The sequence below is a fragment of the Corythoichthys intestinalis genome, chromosome 17, assembly GCF_030265065.1.
Source record: "Corythoichthys intestinalis isolate RoL2023-P3 chromosome 17, ASM3026506v1, whole genome shotgun sequence".
NCBI lineage: Eukaryota > Metazoa > Chordata > Actinopteri > Syngnathiformes > Syngnathidae > Corythoichthys > Corythoichthys intestinalis.
The window spans coordinates 44422663-44449361 of NC_080411.1; the positions used below are offsets into that span (position 1 = coordinate 44422663).

The 26699-nt window shown below is 38.0% G+C and overlaps 1 protein-coding gene across 6 annotated transcripts in view; it reads left to right on the plus strand.

Annotated features, from left to right (window-relative positions):
- dcc (DCC netrin 1 receptor) overlaps positions 1-26699 on the plus strand; it is a 520661-nt gene that overhangs the window by 288690 nt on the left and 205272 nt on the right. For 4 of the 6 annotated variants that reach the window (XM_057819874.1, XM_057819873.1, XM_057819875.1 and 1 more), the window contains exon 8: positions 7708-7987. In XM_057819874.1, coding sequence (XP_057675857.1) covers positions 7708-7987 — 280 coding nt within the window. The remainder of the gene's footprint in view (positions 1-7707; positions 7988-26699) is intronic. The other 2 variants (XM_057819876.1, XM_057819878.1) reach the window with 1 other exon arrangement.

The following is a 26699-nucleotide window of genomic DNA, read 5'->3' on the forward strand; positions in this document are numbered from 1 at the left end:
ACCTTTTTAAGGCACTCAAAGCAATTCACACCGTATCCTCAATACCTACTGGTGACTCGGCACCAGGAGCAACATTGGGGTTAGTATCTTCCTCAAGGATACTTAGACAAGGACATCAGGGCTTTTTTTGTGTAGAAAAATTTCAGAGAGCTATTTATTGAACCTTTTATTCAACTTTGGAAGAGATGTTTCTGTGTCTAGGAAATTCGTGCACTTCTGGGGCTATTTTCTAATTGTGTGATTCAGTAAACATGCTTGAGGCATTTCAATGAAGTTCAGTGTTTGCATTATTCAATTTTTACGCCGATTTATAAAATTATATAAGGGATATTGGTCCTGAGAAACCCATTTCGGTCAATCTCGAATATACCGAGACATAGTGGCTGGCAACGGATCTGTTAGTTGACCCTTCGGTGGAGAACTTTAAGAGTAAAACTATCAAATTGAAATTATATAAGCCATCAACAGGATGAAATAATGCAATCTATATAGGCCCGCACAATGTATAAATCATTTGAACATCGCATTTACAGTCATATCACAGACTTACAATTGTTTTTTTTTGTTTTTTTATAACATGTAAACTTTTGTTATACTTAATAAAAACAGCAAGAGTGCAGATCTGTTTGTATACAGCAAGCCTGGATGAAACGGCATTATGTAAATTAGGGATGTCCCCGATCCGATCAGGCGATCGGAAATCGGGCCGATCGCACCACAGTCTTTCACCCTGCCTCCTGGTAGGCAGTGCGACCAAACAGTTTTTCTTGGTCACCAGTGCAGCTTGCGTTTGGTACTTAACATAAACGAAGATTGACAGGCTTGTAGCTTTGATTTGGTCTGAGATGCCTCGGTAGCTCGATGATCAAAGGTACAAATGTGTTAATCATCGTTAAACTTGCAGCCCAGTCTGAAGTGGGCTGGTCCATCTCTTTCATTGTGTAAGTGAGAGGCTGTTCTCGGCAGCGTGAGCGTCAAAACGTGAGTGAATTTGAGTGAATTCACTCAATGAAGCATTTATTAAAGACAAGCATTTTTCTACGTTAATGTTGTTTAAAAATAATTCACATTATGAAGGCGGCACAGTAGGACAGTGGTTAGAATGTCTACCTCAGTTTTTTTGCATTCAGTTTCAATTAATTTTTTTCCCATTTTGTCAAGTTCAATCCAAAATATGGTCCTTTGCACACAATGCTAAAGCTTGTACAATTTAGCCTTCTTTTTTTCCTGGCGATTATTTTTTTTTCTCTGGTAGTATATGTGTGCTGAGGAGTACAGATTAAGATGAGGTCACCTGGATTAATCACCTGAATGGATTACTTTATTGATAATCTGATACGTACATTACATAAGCATTTTGAAAGTAGTTGTGCTCTTTAAGCCACAAGATGGTAGCGGTAACAGCTCTGGGGTCGTGGGTTCAATTCTAGTTACGGCTTTCCTGTTTTTGAATTTGCATGTTCTTCCCATGCCTGCGTGGGTTTTCTCCTAGTTCCTGTTACATCCCAAATGTGCATGGTATGCTGATTGAACACTCCAAATTGTCCGTAGGTGTGTGCGTGCATTGTTGTGTGTCTACGTATATTTGCCCTGCGACTGGCTGGCAACCTGTTCAGGGTGTATCCTGCCTTCTGCCTGGAGCTAGCTGTGATAGACTCCAGCACCCCCACGACCCTCGTAAAGATAAGCAGTTCAGAAGATGAATGAATGAAGAAATAACTGTATATAAATGTTATGGAGAGTTATTAAAAATATGGCGTTAAAGGTAATGCAATGAAAAATGTAGGTGCACCTACATTTTGTACGGGCGCACCTTAAGAAAAAGCTGCAACCAATGCAAAAAGTAAGTGGTGGAGCCTTGGCAATATACTATCGCAATGTTAATTTTTTATAATATCTTTCAGGCCTATCCCAAACAGAGCTATCCAAGTTATCTGGTGAAAATTCTTCTAGTTTCAATATCGCAATATAATAATCGCAATATATAACAAACCCACAAAAATTGCAATGATATTTTTTTTCCAATATCGTTCAGGCCAAAATCTATATAGAGTATTTATTATCCACCCATCCACAATGATCAGATGCCTGAGTTACATCATCTGGATATCCTTTCAATATGGAGGAGCAGCGGCTCGACTTTGTGTCCCTCCTTGTTGAGCGAGCTTCACATTCAATCTCTCAGTGAGAGCACAGGCACCCTGCAGAGGAAACTGTTCTTTTCTTGTCCCTGTCCTATTTTTTTTTTTTTGACTTGTACAACATCCTGTTTTTCAGATCGTGTAAACCCAAATTGAACTGAAATAGGTTGATCAGTTCAACCACGAAATATCTTTTACTTTTAGTTGAGCTCTGCACAGTTTGTTTTCCCATTGTTTGGAAGTTCTACCGTTGGTATTTCTTTGAGGTACAGTATGAATTATATGGTTTCTCATCTTTCTCAAACAAGTTGAATCTTAGCATATAACAGGATGTCATGGTTACTTGACCATGGCAGTGAGCTTCTAATTGCCGATGATGAGCTAACAGCAGCATGTATGACTATGCGGATGAATGAACACTCTGGAAAATGTGAATCACTTTGATTAATGTGAACATTGAGGTAAAATTTTAATATAACTCACACAATATCAACTGTACCAGAATTCCACTACACATTATAACTTTTCTTTGAGTTGTAGGCTGTCATGACAACATCATCTTTCACTTCAGCAGAAATTGAAGTGGTGTAATGCATGCACAGAATTTCTAGATCCAATATGTATGGATGTTGGTAGTAGATTCAACCCCCAAAAATATTTTGCTAGATTGGTGTGCAGAACTCTGCCAGAAGCAGTGTTGTTTTGATCTTAGTTTTTGGATGAAAATACTGGTTAGTCTTTGCCATTTTCTAGTCATTTCAAAATGTTTTCGTCTTCGTCTACTTTTAGGCGACGAAATCTCACACAAGTCGACAGTTACTCAAAATGTTTTTGTCTGCAAGATTTAAAGGTTCTAGTCGAAAAATAAGTTTCCAACAATTTTGAATGAACGTAGAACAAGTTACATTTAGTGTGTGATGATCCCTCAGCACAGACATTTAAAGGCTAAAGTAACATTGCATATACTCTCTTGCCAAGATAAGTTAAAAAAATCTTACAATGTGTTTCCAAACAAGCAAGATAGAGTGCAGCTTAGCTTGAAACAGATCCTAAACTCTGTTGAGGAGAGCGAGGGAAAGGCGCAGCACATCTCACATGAGTGACACGACCCAAACACTGCTACGATACAAGCTGACATACACCACGTAGAATATGAAAATGTCACGCACAGTGAACATATGTCAGAAACTATGTCGGATTTTTGTCTCGTTGTCAGTTCGTCAGACAAAAACTGGCATTCGTCTCATTATGTTCAAGTCTCCCAAGCCACATTTTTAGCTTGTTGTCGTCACGTCATCGTCATGACAAAAAATTTTCTTGTTGAAATATTTTCGTTTCCGTCAGTGTTGACGAAAACAACACTGGCCAGAAACAAACACTCCTAACTTGGATCACCACCAAATACCGTGCCTTTATAAAAACAGAAACAATTTTGTTTCATTTATTCATACATTACTACAGTTTCTGTCCAAGCATTTTTACCAGTCAAAATAGGCTAGGTTCACACCACAGGCTGAATTGGTTACATTTTTTTCACGTTTATTTGACCCAAGTGAGACACTACTTGATGGTCTAAAGGAGCTGGGTCACATGGAAGCAGCACATTTCAGATCCGATCTAGATCACTTTCGTATGTGATTCTAAATCCAATTCTGGTCCTAACTCTGAAGTCTCCCAAAACGGAATTAATGCAGCAATTATATCAGCAAAGAGCGAGATAGGCAGGGAGAACAACAGCGATGGAGCTGTGCCATAGACTTCATAATATATTGACATGAACCGGGCCGCAGGCCCGATCCGTAGGGGGCCTATTTTCAAAAACTTCAAATTCAAATATTTTCAAAACCAAAGCTGCTACCGACCTAAAACCAAAACAGGCACCTACCTTAGCCATATATGAGTCTCCATGAGCAGTGGCATAAAAAAATTCAGTCGTTCCCTTATAAAATCCTGATTAATTATTTTTTATATAAGCATAACAAAACTTAAAATGGCTATAAAATTTTCAGATTTACACTAGATGCACAAAAATCACCAAATGCAGAGATAATCACCTATATTTCTAGGATCAATAGCAATATTTAGCATATCATATTCGTTTTTGCCCAAAATAGCAACTTTTTTTTAATTTACTGCCAGTTTTCAACAGCTAATAAATCACTCAATTTTGACATCACAAACTTAATACTACAGAAAAACATGCAGAATCACTTATAAATAATTTATAAATAGATTATTAATAAATTCCCAATACAATCAACTTATTATAGAAGGGAATAGCCCTTTAATGTCATTATACAGTTGTACAATAAAAATGTGGAGCATTTCCCCTTACAGTGCAGAATAAGATAAGTTAAAATCTCAAAAGTGACTTGTAAGTATAAAGTATGAAATCTAAATAAACATAAATATAAAATATATAAATATATAAAGCCCACAAATAGTTTGCTGAAGACATGTCAACAAAGCACATGGAGTACTGGAGCCATGTCCTATGGTCTGATGAGACAGGCGGGCTTTCTTGTGTACTGTCTTCAGAAGAGGCTTCCTCCTGGGGTGACAGCCATGCACACCAATTTGATGTAGAGTGCGGCGTATGGTCTGAGCACTAACAGGCTGACCCCCCCACCTCTTCAATGTCTGCAGTAATGCTGACAGCACTCCTGTAACGAGTCACATGACATTTTGGAGGGAAAATGACAAGCAGTACTCAATTTGGACATTTAGGATTGTACGAAGTTTCTAAGGGTTGTACTCACTTTTCTTGCCTGGGGTTTAGATATTAATGGCTATATTTTGAGTTATTTTGAGGGGAAAATAAATTAACTCTATTATATAAGCTGCACACAAACTACTTTTCATTGTGTCAAAGTGTCATTTTGTCAATGTTGTCCCATGAAAAGAGATACTTAAATATCTGTACAAATGTGAGGGGTGTACTCACTTTTGTGATACGCTGTACTACAAAGAACATTTAATTAAATTATACCTTTCAGAACATTGTCTCTGCATTGTAACTTGGTACAAGAAGTACCAATCATAACGGTCCATGTGTTTGGTGATTATTGTATGCTTTGGGAATGTTGTTACAAAACAAGCAAACAAACAAACAAAAAGAAACCTTATAATGAAATGGGAAAGGAATTCTAAAATAAAGTAAGTGCAGATCAACAACCTTCAGGCTATGGAAACTTTGCAGTTAACATCTATTTAATTTCCATCTACACAAGCACACACACTGCAATTGTACACTCAGTCACCCACAGTGGTGGAGATTTACGAGAATAAATATGTTAGTGGAATTTAACCAGAACATAGGTGTGTGTTGTGATGGTGGGGGGCTGGGGGTGTTAACGGCAGCTGGCTGAAATGAGCCCTGAAATTGAGTGCAGGGAGAAAAAGAGAAGTATGAATTTTTAAGCCGGGTGAAGTTGGAGAGTGAACAAGCACGGCAGCCTTTTCTGCATAAATAGAGGTTAAAAAGGACAATCAGACATGAGATAAGCAGGAGTGTTGGTAAAATATTAATTGTCGAGCAATTTGATTTTAGACAGAAGGTACATCCTACATTGGAATGGTCTTTGCTGGACTGTTGTCAGAATAAGAAATTAAACTGATTTACAGTGCAGTGGTACCTCGACATGCGATCGCGTCGACATACGATCTATTCGACATTCGACGTAAAAATTGACTCGCCATTTTTTTCTACATCTGGCGACCTTCTCGAAATATGACGACGGCGGATTTTCTTTTGAGAGAAATCAACACAGGTTTCAAAAAGGTTGGTACAGATGGTGAAACAAGGAAAAAGGTGATGCTTACCACTGAAACGATGCAAATGATAGAAAAATTTGACCGTGGGGTGCGCATCCGTGAACCGGCTCAACAACACAGCCGTAGAATGTCTACAATCTCCACAGTCCTCCTCCGACCACCGTTCGCCAGTCATTATAAGTTAAGGTGTTCTCAACAAAACATTAAAAATGAAAGTAAACTCTCAACAGCACCGCTCCCTCTCTGTCACGTCAGCTACGGGGTGCGTTCACGTACAGCAAATAATGTCCGCCTCAATAGAACCTGATTTGTTACATTATTGCAGGAATTATTAGTATTATTATATTATTCTGATGTTTTTATATACAATTTATTTGTTTTGCTATGTGTAATTGCCATTTGTAATAGTACCAGCAGTATTTATTAAGGACTTAGCGTAGGTTTTTGGGCTGTGGAACGAATTATTGGAATTATAATGTATTCTTCTGGGAAAATCCTGCTCGACATAGGACCATTTTGACTTACAAGCAAGGTCCTGCAGTGAATTAACTTCGTATGTAGCGGTACCACTGTACAAAAATGGATAGGGTAATATTTAAAAAAAAAAAAAAAAAAAAAAAAAGAACAAAAATAATGAAATATGCAAAAAGAAGTTATGTTGGAACAATTTGGACCTTTACATTATGTGAAAAAAAGCTATGATCAGATTTTCTTTCTGGCTGCATTTGATGCACTCAGTTTCTTTATTCAAAAAAAAAAAGGGAGGGGGGGTGATAAGCCAACATAGTCGCAATTCGTAATAGCTGATTGTTGAAATACATTTTTGAAACAGTATTACATTTTTTTTTAATATTGTACTTGCAAAGGTTGCATCAATTCTATGCATCGATTGTTTTTGTTAAATAACAACAAACGGAAACAATATAACACTTTTTGGCAGTCTAAACCCTCAGTGGAAACCTAACTCCCCCAAAGATCACACAGGCTGCAGAATCAATATAAATGCAGAGTAGCTTGTAGATATTTCACACATTGATGAGAAAATGGGAGGTTGTTTATGTTTGTATGTATGAGCGAGTGAGCACATCTGGTAGGAATTTAGACGGAATTCAGTTGAATGTTAACATTCATTGAGATGGTTGTCATGATGCTGTGTTGTGTCTGGTTATTATTTTGTATAATCTATTTCGGGCTGAGATACTGCTATACTCAGAGCCTCCTTGACATTCTGGCCAGTTAGTTGACCAAGCATGAACAAATCCACCTTTCATACACCCTGCAGGCTCCTCTCTGCGTTAATGCTCCTTCTCACTTGCCACATAATGCACAGAGTGGTCAAATATGGGTAACTTCATAAATAGGAAGTTGATAAACTGTAGTGGCCATTTGTTTTTGTATTTTACCGTATATTTGTCAATAACAGTATATGCAGTACATTCCACCCCCATCTGACAATATCAATGAATATGAATCTGTTTAATGTCAATGTTTACCTTCAAATGTTGAATATTTCCAACTATTTGCTATTATGTTAGAATCTCTGCCAGTATTTTTTCTTGTCTGGGATCTTCTTTACCATTATTCTTCTTCCTCCTTTTTCTTCCTTCTTGTCTCTTCCATGTCTTTTTATGTTTCTGATCTGTTCCTGTCATCCATTATTTTATCCTTTCACATTTACTTTGCTTTGTCACCTTCTCGCTGCACCTGCCCTCCATTCCCTGCTGTGGTCCTCTCCCTCCTCCTCCCTGTATTTTGTCCCTCCCTCTGTCTGTCCTGGATGAAATGTTCACAGAAGCCACACCCACTCAGTATAGACCTGTCCACACACCTCCTCCTCCCCGCCCGCCTCCTGCTCCGCCTGCTCCTTCTGGCACCCCTTTGACTTACACCTCCTCCTCTGATCCCCCACCAGTGTCCCCCAGCCCAGGCGTTGCCCTCCCCTCTGCCCCCCGCGACCTGGTCCCTGTCCTAGTGTCCAGCCGATTTGTCCGTCTCAGCTGGCGCCCCCCAGAGGACACTGGAGGATCAATACAAACTTACGGCGTTTATTACTCCCAAGATGGCGTTGAAAGGTAAGACTGTTTTATTTGTCTTGGTTCGATTTGAAAGTACACCTAAACCCTACGTCTTTTACTTTACGTCTAGTAGCCAAGTCAATATCTGCACTCTCTTACTGAAGAGCTTATATAAAAATAAACACACATGCTATGTTAACCAAACAGGTGTCAATGCAGGTGTCAATGTTTGCGTGAAGGGTTGTTTGTCTATTTTTGCCTTGTGATTGTCCTGCAATCATCTCAGCACCGTCATGACCATTGTTACAATAAATGGTACAGAAAAGTAATGATGTTCAGATGAAGCCCCATGAAGCATCAACACTTTCAGCCAACCGTACCAGAACATACAGTGGGGAGAACAAGTATTTGATACGCAGTCAATGGGAAAACCCATTGGCAGTGTATCAAATACTTGTTCTCCCCACTGTATGTCAACACTTCTTAATGATTTATTTACTCTATAATGACATCTACAGGTCAAAATTTAGAATTGCTTATTTTTCCCCCACAGCTCCATCACGTAGACAATTGCACACACATAGACTTTATAATGACATTGACGGGACACGGGGCGCGGGGCCAATTAATAGGGGGCCTATCTCCGTCAAAGCTGACAAAGTGGAAACACAGACAAAGAGTTTTTACGTTGAAAACGCTTGTGAAGAAATGCTTAAATCCCTGAATTCTTTATAGATAAGGAAGTAAAACAGTCTCGATTCTTGGTTAAAAGAAAAAAAAAAAAAACGGGCAGTTAGCATTTATTTTACGTAAATATGTTGAATGCGATGGTAGTCTGTTAGCCGATGTAACGGCCCCCTTAGTACAACAAAGAGCTTTTTGCGTTAAAATTCATGTGAAGAAATGCTTAAATCCCTGAATTATTTATAGATAAGGAAGTAAAACAGTCTCGATCTTTGGTTAAAAGAAAAAAAAACGGGCAGTTCGCATTTATTTTACGCAAATATTGCGAACTATGATGCCATTGCCATAGCGGCTAATTTATCCCATTGAATTTTTTCACAACGTTTCAAAATGCTTGCATGGTACAAAAATTATAATAATTACCTTCAATCCTCGAACAAATCACTCCTGAGACAATCCTTCCTGTTTGTATGCGGTTCAGCTTTCGTAGTTTTTCAATCTAAATCTGGCGTTAGATCGCTGCGTGCGATTGTTTTTAGAATAACTCCTCTTGATGCTGAATGTGGGCAGCCCCCTACTTGAAGGTGTGGCGCAGTGTGTGACGGATGTGACACGTCAATATAATTATGAAGTCTATGGCACACATAAGGAAATAGCGACAGAAAGGTAGTGATGTTCACAGGAAGCCCCATGAAGCATCAACACTTTCAGCCAACCATAACAGTACATATGCAGACACTTCATAATGATTAATTTACTCTGTGATGCTAACTACGGGTCAAAATTTAGAATTGCTTATTTTCCATCACAGCATCATCAAAGACAAATACACACCTAAGGAAATAGCGACAGTCATGAAACACAGAATCAGAAATAGGAATATGCTCGTTAGGGTGTTCGGAAAAACAAAAGGCAATTTTATATATATTCACTGGGCTGAGTTTTAATTCAATTCTACTACCCAAGTCTATTGCACCACAGTTTGTAATTTGCCCTCCGACGTCCTTAACCCGTGCCTCGCCATATCAGCCTAGTGTGTGTCGTCGCTTGTGACGACATACGCTAGTGACCTCATTCTGGCCTTTTTGATCCGTTTTCAGTATGTACAAGCAGTACAACAAACAGTACAAGCAAACAAAACAGTTACTCTACAACAGTTAGTTACTGAAGAAACAGTCTGTACAGTGAACGCACCTTCACTCTATAGCTCCACGCGATACCGGCAGTTGGTTTTGTGTAATGGTGTCTGCCTATGTATGTAATGTGAAAATAAAGGTATCAGCTTCTCGTCCCTGTAGCAACAAGATAGGGGCTTTCACCTAGGAGCAGCAAACTCGACTGGGCTTGGCTGGCAGTGCATGCAAGGGGAGTGGCTATCACATACCTGGGTATAGTGAGGCATGGGAATGTTTGTGTGAAAAAAATCTGGTATTTTCCTCAGTTAATGGCTTTACCAAATGGATCAATTCAGCACTTAGCCACTTCAAATTTCAAAGGAAAAAAATAATGAGATAGGGGCTGAACACCCTAATGCTCGTGTTACTTTGTAGTAGTTTTTGTAAATATATAAGAATAATTAAAACAGTCAATATCTATTCCACGTGAACAAACGATGTGTAATTTTCCCCCTCTTCCGTGTCTATATGAGCTTTGCAGCATCAAATTTCTCAAGTGTGAAATAAATCTGATCTATTTTAGGGATGTCCCGATTCTATCATGGGATCAAAAATCGGGCCGATCACGCTATTTTTCGGAGGATCTGAATCATTTGAAAAGGATCGTGTTTTTAACTTAAAAATACAGTCCAGTACAGTACAGTACAATGGTGCCTCGACACACGATCTTATCAACATCCGACGTAAAATTTGACTCACCATTTGTTTCTACATCCGACGACATGCTTGAAATATGACGACATGACAGCACCGCAAACGAACGTACGGCGGATTTTCTTGTGTGAGAAATCAACACGTTTCAAAAAAGTGGGTACAGTTGGTGAAACAAGGAAAAGACTGATGCCTACCTTTGAAATGAAGATGCAAATTATAGAAAAATATGAGCGTGGGGTACTCATTCGTGAACTGGCTAACCAATACAGCTCCACGGTCCTCTTCCGACCACCGTTCGCTAGTCTTTATGAGTTTAGGTGACAATTATTATTGTGGTAACATCGCCAAGGAAATCGCCAGCTTCGTCACAAGAACTTATCCAACACAAAACGGCCATTGTCCGCCGCAGTTGACTGTGCTTTAAAGAAAACGAAAGTATTATCTCTACCACACCGACCTATATCACTGTGAAGTCAGCCCTGCGGTGCGTTCAGGTACAGCAAAAAGTGTCTGCCACATTAGAACCCAATTCGTTACATTATGTACAGGAATAATTATTCATTATCATTATATTATTCAGATTTTTATTTATAACTTATTTGTTTTGCTATGTTTAATTGCCATTTGTAATAGTACCAGCAGTATTTATTAAGGATTTAGTGTAGGTGTTTGGGCTGTAGAACGAATTAATGGAATTATAATGTATTCCTATGGGGAAATCCTGTTCGACATATGACTATTCTGACTTACAAACAAGGTCCTGGAACAAATTAACTTCGTATGTTGAGGTACCACTGTATTTATATGTTTTTCTGCTTCATGCTCGTACAGCGTCTCACTCTTCCGACTGCTGCTTTTCTTGGGCAATGTCTACACGTATTAGGCAAAAAGAAGAACTTTTTCTACAGTTTGACCTATCATCCACACACAGATTTTGGGCATTGAAAACAACGGTTCTTAAAAACTCTGTCCAAAGTAAAGATGTGCAAATTCTGTGTTTGTAGCACCATCTTTTGGACACTGATAACAGAAAATAGACTGTTGAAACATCCATGACTGCTACAAACTTTGTTCCTACGTCACAAATGAGACCAATGTTTACATTTGTAGTAAACATGGATACCTTCGCACTGGGTTTATATCTGATCATTAGACAGCTGCTTTTTGCTTCCATTTCTTATTATTACAGAAAATTATTTTTGCGCATTGTTATGAAGGTACTTAAAAACTTAAATGTGGTTAGCTTGGGAAGCTTTTTTTTTTTCTAAAAACGTGCTGGTGTAGACATAATTATTTTTTGTCCGGACGTATTATGGCAGAATTCTCGTTTATAAAAAACTGTAGACTGGGCCTTGGACAGCAGTGCACTGCAATTTGCTTGTTAAAGTTAATGATGATTGACTGACGTTGATCTTGCCAGAGTAGCTTGGGAGTGCTACCTTCAAAGGCCACGAATGTGTCAATCATCGTTTAGCTTGTTAAACACCAGCAGTAGTGTCAATGAAGCATTTTATAAATACAAGCATTTTTCTATGTTATACTTGTTTAAAAATAATTCACATTATGAAGATGGGTTAGTAACATGTTTCAAACGTTTTTATTTTTACTTTTTTTTAACACTTTCGGTATCGGATCATGACTCTGTATCGGCAGATGCTCAAAATCAGGTGACTCGGACTCGGGTGCAAAAATATGTGATCGTGACATCTGTAATTTAGATGATATATATTTGTAAGAAAAACCTTGTTGTTACTGATGAGGTCAAAAAACTCCCAAACCACGGAATAATTCCTCTTTTTAGCCACGACCATTGTTTCAAGTTTCACACTTCCAAAATGCTAATATCGCCAGTAGAGTGGAAAAACAATTCAATTCAATTCAATGTTATTTGTATAGCCCTATATCCACAACAGGTTTGTCTCAGAGGGCTTTACAGAGTTATTTTGATACACAGTCAGATAAAGTAGATGAATGAGATGAGTCCATGTCCTGGGCATCCCCCATCTTTAGACCCTCCATGGCGGCAACGATAAACTCAAAAAAACCCATGGGAAAAGAGAAACCTTGGGGAGAACCACCAAACAACCACAGAACCACAAAAGCAACACAACATATGTTGGGGACTCCTTTGTGTTTTGTTGCACCTTTTGACACGCAGTCTAACCCAAACCAATGAACCACTTCCTGAATCAGTCACATGCAACGGTGGTTCAGAAGGGTTTAAACGTGATTTCTTACGTATCCGAACCACGTTCCGAACCAAGCTTTACTCTGCGGCAGCATGATTACTCAATCCACACTTTGGAGTCTGTTCATTTCACTCACCACTCCAGAAAAGGAATAGAAAATGTACTCACTCACAGTGATTTAGGTAGATTTATGAACATTTCAGAGTCACAGGCATTTTATGTATGCAGAAAAGTCCCAGCTATTTTAAATTAACTTAATGAAAGATGGGCGCAAAAACAGTTAAGTGCTATTTCTTCTTGTTCAGTGTAGTTGGTCATTCTTGAATAACACTATATATTTATAACTTAAGCAGAAATCCCTTGGTGTGTGGAAATATAGCGTGTGTTTTTAATGGGTTGAAAAATCCAATATATAACACAACTTGCTGTAAGAGATTTCCAGAATATAAAATACTGGCATTTTTGCAAAATCAGTTCAAACGGTCAGGGACAAATGTTTAAGTGGGTAAGTACTTTCCTTTTGAGAAAACAAAGACGAAAAGGCCCATTTTTCTGTTCATACTCCCAGAACAGTTTGAAAACTTATATACAGTACCTTTCTAGGAACAGTTCGGGGAAGGATTCCTTTTGATCCAGCACACCAGTGCCGCAGTGCGCGGAGCAATCTCCATTAAGGCATGATTAGATGAGTTTGGTGTGGAATAACTCTATTAGTCCTCAAATAGCTCTGATCTTTGACCGTGGAATGGACTAAAACACACGTTGCGAGCAAGGGCTCATTATTTGTAACCCCTGACTGATGTTTCCTTTGAAATCCTGCCTTCAAGGCTGCCAACGTTACATTTTCAGTGCAGGCACTAAATTCTATATATTCTGCTTTCACATTGACATTGAGGTAAAGAATTAAAGATAATGCTTATGTTGCCTTCAATAAAACTAAATCTGTTGTCTTAATTTGCCAAGCGCCAAGCAATCAATACTGTGCTCGGATGATTTTACCCTGGGGTGTGTTTTATTGCTGACTTTTCTAGCATCTCCGTTGAAAAGAGCAATAAAGAGAATTGTGCTATTGCTGTATTCCATGAAGGGAACTTAACAGCGTCAATTAATTTGGCTCTGAGTAAATGCACACTCCAAATGAAAAGGTAATCAAAGTTATAGTATCAGTGTTTGCACCTTCCTTGTTTGGAGTTGGTGGGCAGTGTTTCGGCAAGGGTATCCAAACTTTGTGTGCAGCACACTGAAAACCCAAAGAGGTGGGGTCACTTTGACATTTGCAACTTTATATTAGCTTTGATCAAACCATACCGAGTATATACCTACGTTGTAAAAAAAAAAAAAAAAAAAAAAAAAAAATGAAGGAAACACTAATGTAACATGTTGCAGATCTAAATGAATGAAATATTTTTATTGAATACTTTGTTCTTTCCTTAGATGGATGTGCTGACAACAATGTCACACAAAAATTATCAATGAAAATCAAATGTATCAACCCATGAAGGTTTGGAATGGAGTTATACTCAAAATTAAGGTGAAAAAACACACAACAGGCTGATCCAACTTTGATGTAATGTCCTGTATACAGTGCTGGCTAAAAGTATTGGCTCCCCTGCAGTTCTGTCAGATAATGCTCAATTTCTCCCAGAAAATGATTGCAGTCACAAACCCTTTGGTCGTAATATTTTCATTTATTTTGCCTACAATGAAAAAACACAAAAGAGAATCAAAAAAAAAAAAAAACCCTCCAAAAATGGGCCAGACAAAAGTATTGGCACCCTCAGACTAATACTTGGTAGCACAACCTTTAAACAAAATAACTGCGAACAACTGCTTTCGGTACCCATCAATGAGTTTATTGCAATGCTCTGCTGGAATTTTAGACCATTCATTTTTGGCCAACTTCTTCAGGTCTCTGAGATTTGAAGGGTGCCATCTCCAAACTGCCATTTTTAGATCTCTCCACAGGTGTTCGATGGGATTCAGGTCTGGACTCATTGCTGGTCACTTTAGAAGTCTCCAGTGCTTTCTTTTAAACCATTTTCTAGTGCTTTTTGAAATGTGTTTTGGGTCATTGTCCTGCTGGAAGACCCATGACCTCTGAGGGAGACCCAGCTTTCTCACACTGGGCCGTACATTGTGCTGCAAAATTTGTTGGTAGTCTTAAGACTTCATAATGCCATGCACATGGTCAAGCAGTCCAGTGCTAGAGGAAGCAAAGCAACCCCAAAACATCAGGGAACCGCCGCCATGTTTGACTGTGGGGACCGTGTTCTTTTCTCTGAAGGCCTTGTTTTTTTTCCTGTAAACTCTATGTTGATGCCTTTTCCGAAGAGCTCTACTTTTGCTCATCTGACCATAAAAGATTCTTTTTGGCCAAGGTTTCTGGCTTTCTCATGTAAGTTTTGGCAAACTCCAGCCTGGCTTTTTTATGTCTCTGGGTCAGAAGTGGGATCTTCCTGGGTATACTACCATAGAGTCCCTTTTCATTTAGACGCCGACGGATAGTACGGGTTGACACTGTTGTACCCCAGGATAGCTTGAACTTGTCTGGATGTTAGCCGAGGTTCTTTATCCACCATCCGCACAATCTTTCATTGAAATCTCTCGTCAATTTTTCTCTTCCGTCCACATCTAGGGAGGTTAGCCACAGTGCAATGTGTGGTCAAACGGCGAGCTGTTAAATATGAATCCAACACTGACGGAGGCTTTGCAGAGTTCGCCAATATAACTAAGGGCAAGGTGACTAAGGCCAGAAAAGACAAAATACAAAATAGCAAAGTCCAAATAAAACTACTGCTGTGAAACAAAGCGTACTACGAAAAATACGTACTAGGCAGGAGACTCGAGAAGTAAGGTGACAGGAGTCTTTAAATTATGAGCACCCCTGATGCGCCATAGGTGTGTTGTGCAGCCCCACCCATCCAGCTGACTCATGTGCTGGAATGAAAGGAAAAGAACTGAGAAGGCACACAAACATGGCACAATGGGCTTTACACTTATTGATGACACTGCGCACGGTAGACACAGGAACATTCAGGTCTTTGGAGATGGACTTGTAGCCTTGAGATTGCCCATGCTTCCTCACAATTTTGCTTCTCAAGTCCTCAGACAGTTCTTTGGTCTTCTTTCTTTTCTCCATGCTCGTTGTGGTACACACAAGGACACAGGACAGAGGTTGAGTCAACTTTAATCCATTTTAACTGGCTGCACGTGTGATTTATTTATTGCCATCACCTGTTATGTGCCACAAATAATGGGTGCTGTCACTTACACAAATTAGAAAAGCAACACATGATTTTTCAAAGAGTCCTAATACTTTTGTCTGGCCCATTTTTGGAGTCTCGTGTAAAATGATAATGATTTGATGAATTTTTTTCCCCCATTCTCTTGGAAAAATTGAGCATTATCTGACAGAATTGCAGGGGTGCCAATACTTTTGGCTAGCAATTCACTAATATTTATCTTATAAGAACTAAAATTCTTTCTATCTGTGGTTCCCTTTAAAAATGTTTGACCTCTGTTTGTCAAAAAGTTGCTGACTTGAAAGAACTATGATTACAGGTGTTGGATACAAACAGCATGTAAGAGACAGACGGCACTTATGTCCCTTCATTACAGCCCTGCTGCACACAGCAGCTCTGAACGTTTAGTAGAAACCCTTTGGGTGACATTGGCAAGTCCCCCGCTGATGTTAAATGGTAACCTCTGACAGTTGGAGCTCCAGCTGAATGCTTTCACATCCAAGCTTTTAAGCTGTGTTACCTGAGGGACTGACCAGCCTGCAGCATTTTAGTAGGCTGAGTGTTAGGTTGGACTGAAGAGCCTTTGAGTTTTCACCATGAAACATCACAAAATCTGTCAGTCGTAAAGACTTAAGGGGGGAAAAAATGGATGTGATTTGTCAGTCGTAAAATCTTGGCAGGATATACAGACGCTTTTGTCAGGACCAATAACTTGCATGAAAGAAGAGTGCAAGCAACAAACAGGGTGAATAAACGTTACCATTAATTAAAATAAATTCAGCATACATATGAGAACAGATGAAAAGAAAAAGAGCAGATATTTCATTAATAAAAAAAGTACAAATAATTTAAAAAAAAAAAAAAAAAAAAAAACACGTATTGACCAGTTTAAGCACCACGGGTCATTGGATTGTGTGAGTCTGTCTCTTTCGCTGAGGGCAACAGAGGCTCCAGCTCACCTAAACAGGATGAGCAATATACAATTGGATGGACGGATAGACTGAATCTATACATTTTAATAGAAATTAAAATTTTAAACCAACATGAATAGTGATATTGTTGCTGCCAGCCTGAAACTCCATGCGAATTTTTATATAATTGAACAATCTAAAGTGCTGAAAATGACTTGCTATTTTTACCATGTAATGTTGATGGCTCAACAAATTTAATGGGGGAAAAATGAGCTTGAGGGGGTGGGCTTCCGTGATATTTAACACGTTTTTTTAGGCATCTTAATGAAAAATGTGGTCTTTTCTCTCGACTCGCCCCAAAATACACCTTCCACATATCAATAAACCCCTTTCCCTTAACCTTTTCTGCCGTAATGAGGGCTGTGTGGTAGGTCAAAGCTTTCAACCAGGAAATACGTTCCGGGCACAGTCTTGACAAGTGCAATTCTGAGGTTATGCATGAGATTTACATTTATATGTGGAGCCTAGCTGAATCAATGATTCTACAACTTTCCAAAACAAGGAGAACTCCACATGCTCCTACTCCAATATTGTTGGTAGGCAGTATTATATAACCAAAAACATTGTTTTTGATATTATTATGTTCATGTATAACTTTTAATTACTCTATTTAATGATACCAAACTTTCAACACCCATATGGAAAACACATTTATAAAATTTATCAAACTCAAATCTGTTTTATCCGGAGGTTGTATGTAAAAGTATGTGAAACTCACATACAATTCTTAGTAAATCTATACAATATGAAACTTATCTATTAACTTATAATTTGAGAACAATAGTTGATAGGAATTGCATGTGCAATATCCTTTGTAAGTAGATATACAGTATGGGAAATCAAACTTATATGAGTTAGAAAGCCATCAGTGAAACTAAAATCTTGCAAGTACAGCGGTACCTCTACACATACGAAGTTAATTCGTCCCAGGACCTTGTTTGTAAGTTGAAATTGTCGTATGTGGAGCAGGATTTTCCCTTAAGAATACATTATAATTCCATTAATTCGTCCCACTAGCAAAGAGGAATTACACAGAGCAAAACAAATAAATTATAAATAATATAAAAAATAATATAATATTATAAAATAAATATAATAATGAATGAACGAATCGGGTTCTAATGTGCTGAATGTGTTTTCGTGGCTGCCTTGACAGAGTGAGCCTTTTAACTTTCACTTTGTCTACTTGCTGCGTGGGACAATAGGCGTGCTGTGGTGCACAAGTTGATGGAATAAATGAATAGAATCCTGACAAATCTGGCACTTTCTTTGGCGATGTTACCACAATAATAGTTCTCACCTTATTAAGACTGGCCAACGAAGGAGGATCGACGAGATAATAGAGCGTCTAAAGCCGTATTGTTGAGCCATAACACGGATGCGCATCCCACGCTCATATTTTTCTATCATATCCATTTTCATGTCAATGGTAAGCATCACCTTTTTCCTCTTTTTTTCACCACCTGCACTAACATTGTTGAAACCCGTGTTGATTTCGCCCACAAGAAAATCTGCCATGTGTCCGTCTTGCGGGAAAACAAAGAAACGTCGGATGTAGAAACAATTGGCGAGCCAAATTTTACGTCGGATGTCGATAAGATCGTGTGTCTAAGAGATTGTATGTCAAGGTACGAACAGGGGTCTCCAACCTGATCCTCAAAGGCCCGCTGTAGGTGCAGTATTTCATTCCAGCCAAACAGGATGACTATACTTTTTCACCAATCTGGTGTTTTACAAGTACAATCAGTTGATTGTAGTCAAGTGCTGCTTGTTTTAGAAGAAAACTAATTGGTTCAACTATCTGTGCTGGATCGGCAGGAACAAAAAACACAACCCACAGTGGGCCTTTGAGGCTGGAGGTTGGAGACCACCGTTATACTGTAGATAACACAATGCAATGCCACATACATGATACATTGATGAATTAAAAAAAAAAAAAAAATAGTCCTTAAAATCATATGGAAAAGCACAGATTACTAAAATAATCTGTTGTTTTTTTTCCCACAAAAGACAGGGAGCTCATTGTCTCTTAACCGATTGATTTTATTAAAATTATTACATGGGTAATACATAATATTTTAGCAATTATAATAATCCCTCGCTACGTTGCAGTTTGACTATAGCGGATACACAACTTGACGGGCCAAATTCATAAAAATGTGCTTTACAGTTGTATCGAAAGTATCCGAACCTTTTAGAATTTGCCACATTTCTGCATGAAATCACCATCAGATGTGATCTGATCTTTGTCAAAACCACACAGATGAAAAAAACAATGTCTGCTTTAACTAAAACCACACAGAAATTTATAGGTTTTCATTTTTTAATGAGGATAGCATGCAAACAATGGCATAAGTAGGAACAATAAGTAAATGACCCACCACATTTAATATGTTGTGTCCCCCACCCAACCCTTGGCATCAATAACTTCAACCAGACGGTTCCTGTTGCTGCAGATCTTACAGAGCAATTCAAACCAATTTTCACCAAACAATTTAAGTCAGGTGTGTGCCCAATCACTGATGAGTGGTTTAAAACTGCCCTGCCCATTATAAAACACACACCTGGTAAGAATTGTCTTGATGAGACACATTGTCTGATGTGCATCATTGCTCGGTCAAAACATCTGTCTGAAGACCGGCGATCAAGGCTTGTTGATTTGTATAAAGCTGGGGAAGGATACAAAACCATCTCTAAAAATCTGAATGTTCCTCATCGAATGTTCATTCGAGAGTCAGAGAAGTTGTCTACAAATGGAGAGAGTTTGGCACTGTTGCTTCTCTCCCAAAGAGTGGGCATCCAGATGACGCCAAGAACCCTAGAGTGACTTACAGAAATCACTGCCACAGTCCAATATATCTGTGCACACATTAACTGTATGTTAAACTATGGACAAGAATGGTGTTCATGGGAGGACTCTGCTTTCTAAAAAAAAACATTATTGCTTATTTAATGTTTGCAAAAATGCACATGAACCCTATACAGAAGTTTTGGCAATTTTTTTTGTGGACCAATGAAACCAAAGTTGAATTGTTTGGGAGTAACACACAATTTCATGTGTGGAGGACACATGGAACAGCTCACCAACTTCAACACCTCATCCCCACCGTGAAGCATGGTGGAGGGAGAATCATGATTTTGGGCTGTTATGCTTCCCCAGGGCCTGGAAAATTTGCAATCATGAATGGAAGAATGAATTTCTCGGGACGTTTTGCAGGAGAACCATAGGCCGTTTGTCAAGACAGTTGCAGCTAAAAGGAGGATGGCTGCTGCAACACAATGATGCAAAACACAGAAGTAAATTAACTTCAAAATGGTTTCAGTAGAACAAAATACACGTTCTGGAGTGGCCAAGTCAACGTCCAGACTTGAACTCCATTGAGATGCTGTGGCATGACCTAAAGACAGCGATCCGTGCCAGACATCCCAGGAATCTGATTGAACTACAGCAGTTATCTTGAGAGGAATAGGCCAAGATTAGTCTTGATAGATGTGCCTGACTGATCTGCAGCTATAGCAGTGCTTCTCAATTATTTTCTGTTACGCCCCCCCAAGGAAGATGTAAATGTTTCGTGCCCCCCCAAACTCTCTGCCGCCACTGTAAATAGTATCATTAGTCTATAATATTACTATCATAAGTACGTCTCAGCCTAACATTGTGTACATTTTTTCTACTAAAGAAAAAAGATGAACATAGATCAACTTATAATAAAGTATAACTTTATTAACATTGTTTTGTTTGTAACAGAAAAAACATAATGCGCATCAATTTGCCTGAATTAAAAAAAAAAAGTGACATCCAAACTGTAAAAATACACTTGTTACATTTTTGACAATTTGATACTGAAAAATAAAATGTAATAAAATCAGTAAATAATAACAAATTCATATTGATTAGAAACATTAACCCATGAGGAGAATATGCCAAAAAATTTGACTGAAAAAACAAAACTGAATACAAAAAAAAAAAAAAAAAGAGTGTCTTTGGACAGAAGGACTGTTTTTATTTTCGCTACTCACACTATCACATCCTTTGCAATGGTGTGGGGTTATTTTGCACCCGAAATGCGAACAGTGCTCACTGGTTTACTGATATAACACTGACAAAGCGGGACGATTGTTGGCAATATTCGGCACGTTTTCGCTGAAAAACAATCAAGCGGCTTATCAATGACATTGAGGTCTAATGTCTTTAAGTGGCATCTTATTTGATTTGGCTTCCGGCTGTCCGCTATAATCATTTTTTGACACAGTAAACAGTGCTTTTCCCTTATCTCCCACTGTAATAAAAGTCAAAGCCAAAAGGCAAACGGCCCGAAAAAAGCGCATTCTCGGCAGCCGAGGGAGAACCATAGGTGAGGGTGGTCGTCGCAACGATCCGAAGCCGAAAATGGCACTTCTCTGGCGGACACGTGAGAACCGGAGAAGACAGCGGGTCGCTGCGTGAGTCCGACTGGAAAAAGGATTTTGAAAACGACGCACACGGCTTAGCTCTTCATAACTCTTTTCTGTGTGCTGTTGCTTAGTTCAAAAATACTGCGCGCACTCTGAAAATGAGAGCGCTACTGCCACCCACTGAGCGGATGTGCAAGTACACTTTATTCTAGTAAGGCACAAAAAAAAAAAAAAAAAAAAAAAAAAAAAAAAAAAAAAAAAAAAAAAGCATGTTCCCCGAGGTCACATGCGCCACCCCTGGCATCGCGCGCCACACTATTTGAGAAGTACTGAGCTATAGGAAGTGTCTGGTTGAAGTTATTGCTGCCAAAGGGGGGCACAAAATATTAAATGTGATGGTTCACTTACTTACAGTATTTTTCCCCCTTCCGTCATTGTTTGCGTACTATCCTCATTAAAACATGAAAACCTATAAATGTTTGTGTGGTTTTAGTTAAAGCAGACAGTTTTTTTTTTTTTTATCTGTGTGATTTTGATAAAGATTAGATCACATTTGATGGTGATGTTATGCAAAAATGTGAGAATATCCAAAAGGTTCAGATACCTTTTCATACCACTGTATATATAATAAATGTGAAAACTGGTCTGATTTTATTGAATCTGTTAAAATTAATTTAACACATTTAATTTCACTGTGTATGAACAATAAAACAAGTGTAAAATAAGAAAACACATTTTAATTCATAACACACAAAGAAATTGGTGCACGTGGTGCAATAGGTGCGCGTTATAGTGTTAAAAATATATAAATAGTTCTCGCAAAAACAGTGTCCCTACTTCGCGGAAGTTAACCTAAAGCGGCTGGTCTTGGAGCCAATCTAACGTGATAAATGAGGTATTACTGTACATCAAATAAGACATGAAAAGTGTTTTTTGAAATAAATTAAGATATTTAACCCATAAGAACCCAGACCTATTCTTCCTTGGTAGTTTCTATATTTGATGTGACTGCTATGTTACTATTATAAATTTCATACTAGGCTGACATATCTCACAGCATACTAAAAAACTGTATGAAATGGTGTTACCATATATATTTTATTTCATTTTAATGTCATGGCCTATAATGAACCTATATAAAGTATATAAAGAATGTATAATCTCCCTGCAAAATGTATACACTTTACATGCAGAAAATCTATACTTATATTAGTACAGTAGTATGAAACATCAGTGGGAAATATAATTTGCCATATACGTTCCTTTTGTACCACATACATAATTTTTACTTGTTTCATGTTCAAATCCTTTAACTATTTTGCATGAAAATAATGCAAATGTGGCCACTTTCAAAAGTAAATCATCGCATGAGACTTATAAAGATGTATTACTTTATTAAAGATTTGAAAATGCTTATAGGTTTTTTTCTATTTCTTTGTTGTGTTGTTGTTTCACTGTTGAAATCATTCACGTTGTTTGCTAACACTTGATGCTGTAATCATTCCAGCCTCAACCCTATTTATGACTAACTTTATACAAACTTCTTCATGACATGATTGGTATTTCATATATAAAATCATATCCTTTTTAAAGTAGGATTAAGATTACGAAAGTTAGAATGTTAAAAAAAAAAAAAGTTCTGGGGCCATTTCTCATGACTTTAAACCTCCACGCAACGGCTTAGATGTGTCAAATGGGGATTTCCTTTTATCGTGAAATAGCGGCGCGATTTATGCTGATTGCGGCTCGTGGGCATGAGCCCATCATTTAGAATGAATCCTGATTTCCTAACATACGCACAGTGATGAGAAGAAAATTGGCCAGTACGCACGTTTCATGAATTCACTCAACTTCCATGGAGAGTAAGGAAGAATATTTCTACACTTTTATTCTTGAGTAAGGCCCACTTTCTTCTTCTTTGCTTATGGGCTTTTTTCTATAAAGCCATACATTATCGCCTGTTTCTTGACTTCGTTGGCACTCGCTTGTTCCATGACAATTAGACTGTGAGTGTGATTTAGCGTGGTTCAATAGTTAAAAGAAATGCATATACAGTTCCAAAAGATGTAAACTCTGATGAAGATTTTCTGTTTAACATTACAAGATAGTAGGTATTAGAAATTTCCTCAAAATCCAGTAGATGAAGAATTATCCAATTTCTTTAACATTATTAAGTAGTAAATGACCAGTATTTAAATGTTAACTCCTGACAAGAAATAAGATGTTCACATTAACTGCTACATGACAGGTGGCTTTATGATCTGCTAGAGCAAAAACCTAATTATAGGAATCTAACAGAGCACAAATTGTTCACATAGTCTTCGTGAGGGAAGAAGACGATATATTCATGCTGATTAGTGCATTTACCTAAGTTTGACTTCCTCTATATGAGCAATTAGAGGAGGAATAGGTAGAACATACAAAACATGCTAAAAATTGTGTGTCTTCCATTGTTAAAAAACAAAAAGATGAGGTTTTTATAAGCATTTCATATATCATGATTCCAGGGGTCCTGCCAGAAATAGCAAAGGGGTCTGATACTGTATTGTCTGTCTCTGGGCATCAAAAAACATTGCTGTCGGTCAGTGGGTTACTTGATATGATGCGGACTGACCTTTGAAAGGCAAACTTACTTCACACTGTGTAGCACAAATCTCCACTGGTTAACTCCGTGTTCACCTTGACAGCTTTGTCTTTAAGCTGCGACTCACAGGAACATAGACGGGCTGAAGAAGCGCATAGAATTCTTTCCACATTTGGACTTAACTCTCACCAGCTACTGCTGCTGTGTTTGAGCACATCAAGTCAGCAACTAATTAGCGATTACCTTTGGACACTCAGTGCTCACAATAGTTTTGTTTTGATAATGACGTGTCAAGTGTAAGAGTCTTGTTTCTTTTGATGCTCTTTTAATCCAAGGCTATTGTTTTGCCCATCATTTTATTTTATTTTTTTTGTCGAACATCGGACGCAAACATTTGCTCACAAGAAGTATATTCTGGTGAGGACAAACACAATTATTTGGGACTTTTAAATAAAGAGACTATTACTTAGGGGCATTTGAGTCAAACTGCAAAATTCAGAACTTAGAAGGCTTAAAAGGTGCTGCTATATATTCCATTACAGTGGTACCTCGACATACCATCGCATCGACATAGGATCCTTTGGACATATAACATTAAATTTTACTCGTCATTTGTCTCGACGTATGACGTCATGCTCGAAATACGACGATTTATGACAGTGTCGCGATTTTATTGTTTTCCCGCAAGACGGGCACGGCAGATTTTCTTGTGAGAGAAATCAACATGGGTCCCAAGAAGGTTAGTGCAGGTGGTGAATAAAGGAAAATGGTGACGCATAGCATTGAAATTAAGATGGAAAAATATGAATGTGATGTGCGTGGGCCTCAGTGACCTGGCTCGACAATTTGGCTAGAGTATGTCTTTGATCTCGACGGTCCTCCTCCGACCTCCATTTGCCAGTCTTTATAAGTTAAGGTGACAATTTTTATTGTTGTAACATCAGCAAGGAAGTCGCCAGCTTCGTCAGGTTTTTAATAATTTATTTTAGAACTTGTGCAACACAACAAGGCTACTCTCCGCCGTTGCCGACGCCAACAACAATAGAACATGAAAAGTGAAAGTAAAAACTTTAATGCACCCCTCTCACTCTCTCGTCAGTCTGTTCAGGAACAGCATGCAAAACACAACCGCCACGTTAGAACCTGATTCCTTATATAATAATAATTATTATTATATTATTATTCTGAATTGTATTTAAAATTGATTTGTTTTGTAATTGTACTAACAGTATTTATTAAGGGTTTAGTGTAGGTTTTTGGGCTGTGGAATGAATTATTGGAATTGTGAATGTATTCTTATGTGAAAATCCCGCTCGAGATACGACCGTTTCGACTTACAAACCAGGTCCTGGAACGAATTAAATTAGTGTGCAGAGATACCACTGTATTTATTTTGTGACTGGTTAAATGAGGCAATGAGTCTAAACTGATTTAAATACTTTGAGGATATAAAAAAAAAAACAATTAAAATAACTAGATTTTTAGTTGTATTGAGTTCATTTTGTCTACACTTATAGATAAGTTGATTTTTTTCTTTTATCCCAGACAATAGTTATAGGTTGTTTTAATTACCAGACATGTTTCGGCTAACACTTCCACCTCTGGGATAAAAGAGAAATTCAACTAATGAGATGGTTTTTTTTTCTAAGCCCATCTAACTGATTTATTTCCCAAACAATAATTTAATCATTATCAAATCCAGATATTCATCAAGGCTAATCATCTATAGTTTGTCTTGTCAATAAACAGAAACTGTTCTGTAGTTTGCATTTGGAAGGATGAAAATGAAATGATATTTTTAAAATAAAATCAATTTCAATATGTGGTGAAACAATGACAACTACTCTTTTTTTGTAGTCCTGTTGTACTATTGCAAAATAAAATAAAAAGATCCTTTAAATAAATGTACATTTTTCGACGTTACTAAAGGTACTATCTGGATTGTCAATGGGTGAGTTATTAATTGATTTTTTTAAATTCAGTCACTATGAAAACTTTGTGGTAGGGCTGAGCGATATTGGAAAAAACTGACATTGCGACTTTTTGGGGGTTTGCGGTATATTGTGATATACAGTACAACGCAATATTAAAATTAGAATATTTTTTGCGAGATGACTTGAATAGCTCTGTTTGGGAAGACTTTGGTTGACTCACTGTGACCACATTGTATTGATTAGAGATGTCCAAATCCGTTTACATGGTCGAAAATCGTGCCGGTCATGCCATTTTTAGAGGATCGGAATCGGGTGAAAAGGATCTTTTTTTGTTTGTTTGTTTGTTTCATGCATTACCCTCCGTCCTGATAAGTAGTGTGACCAAACTGTGCAGCTTGCATTTGGTACTTACAATTAATGGTAATTGCCGGATTTGTAGCTTTGATCTGGCCACAGACGCCTCAGTCTCTCTCGCTCAAAGTCACAAATGTGTTAATCATCGTTAAACTTGGTATAGTGTGCTGTGGCAACTCATTCATCGTGTAAGTGAGAGGCTGTTCTCGGCAGCGTAAGCATCGAAGCAAAAAAAAAAAAAATTAAATTTATCGGCTCAGGACTCGGGTATCGGCAGATTTTCAAAATCAGGTAACTCGGATGCGAAGGTTTACATATATATATATATATATATATATATATATTTATATATACAGTGCTGCTCGAAAGTTTGTGAACCCCACAGCGATGGTCAGATTTTTTGTAAAAAAAAACTAAAATAACCTTATTAAATGTTAAGTTATACCCAAATCCACAATACTGACATTCCAAATAATGGACTGAAACAAAAGAAATAGTTATATTGTCATTCTTTATTTAACAAAAGTGGTTGATTTAAGAAAAACTCAGATATCATGTGTGCAAAAGTATGTGAACCCCTTCAGTTA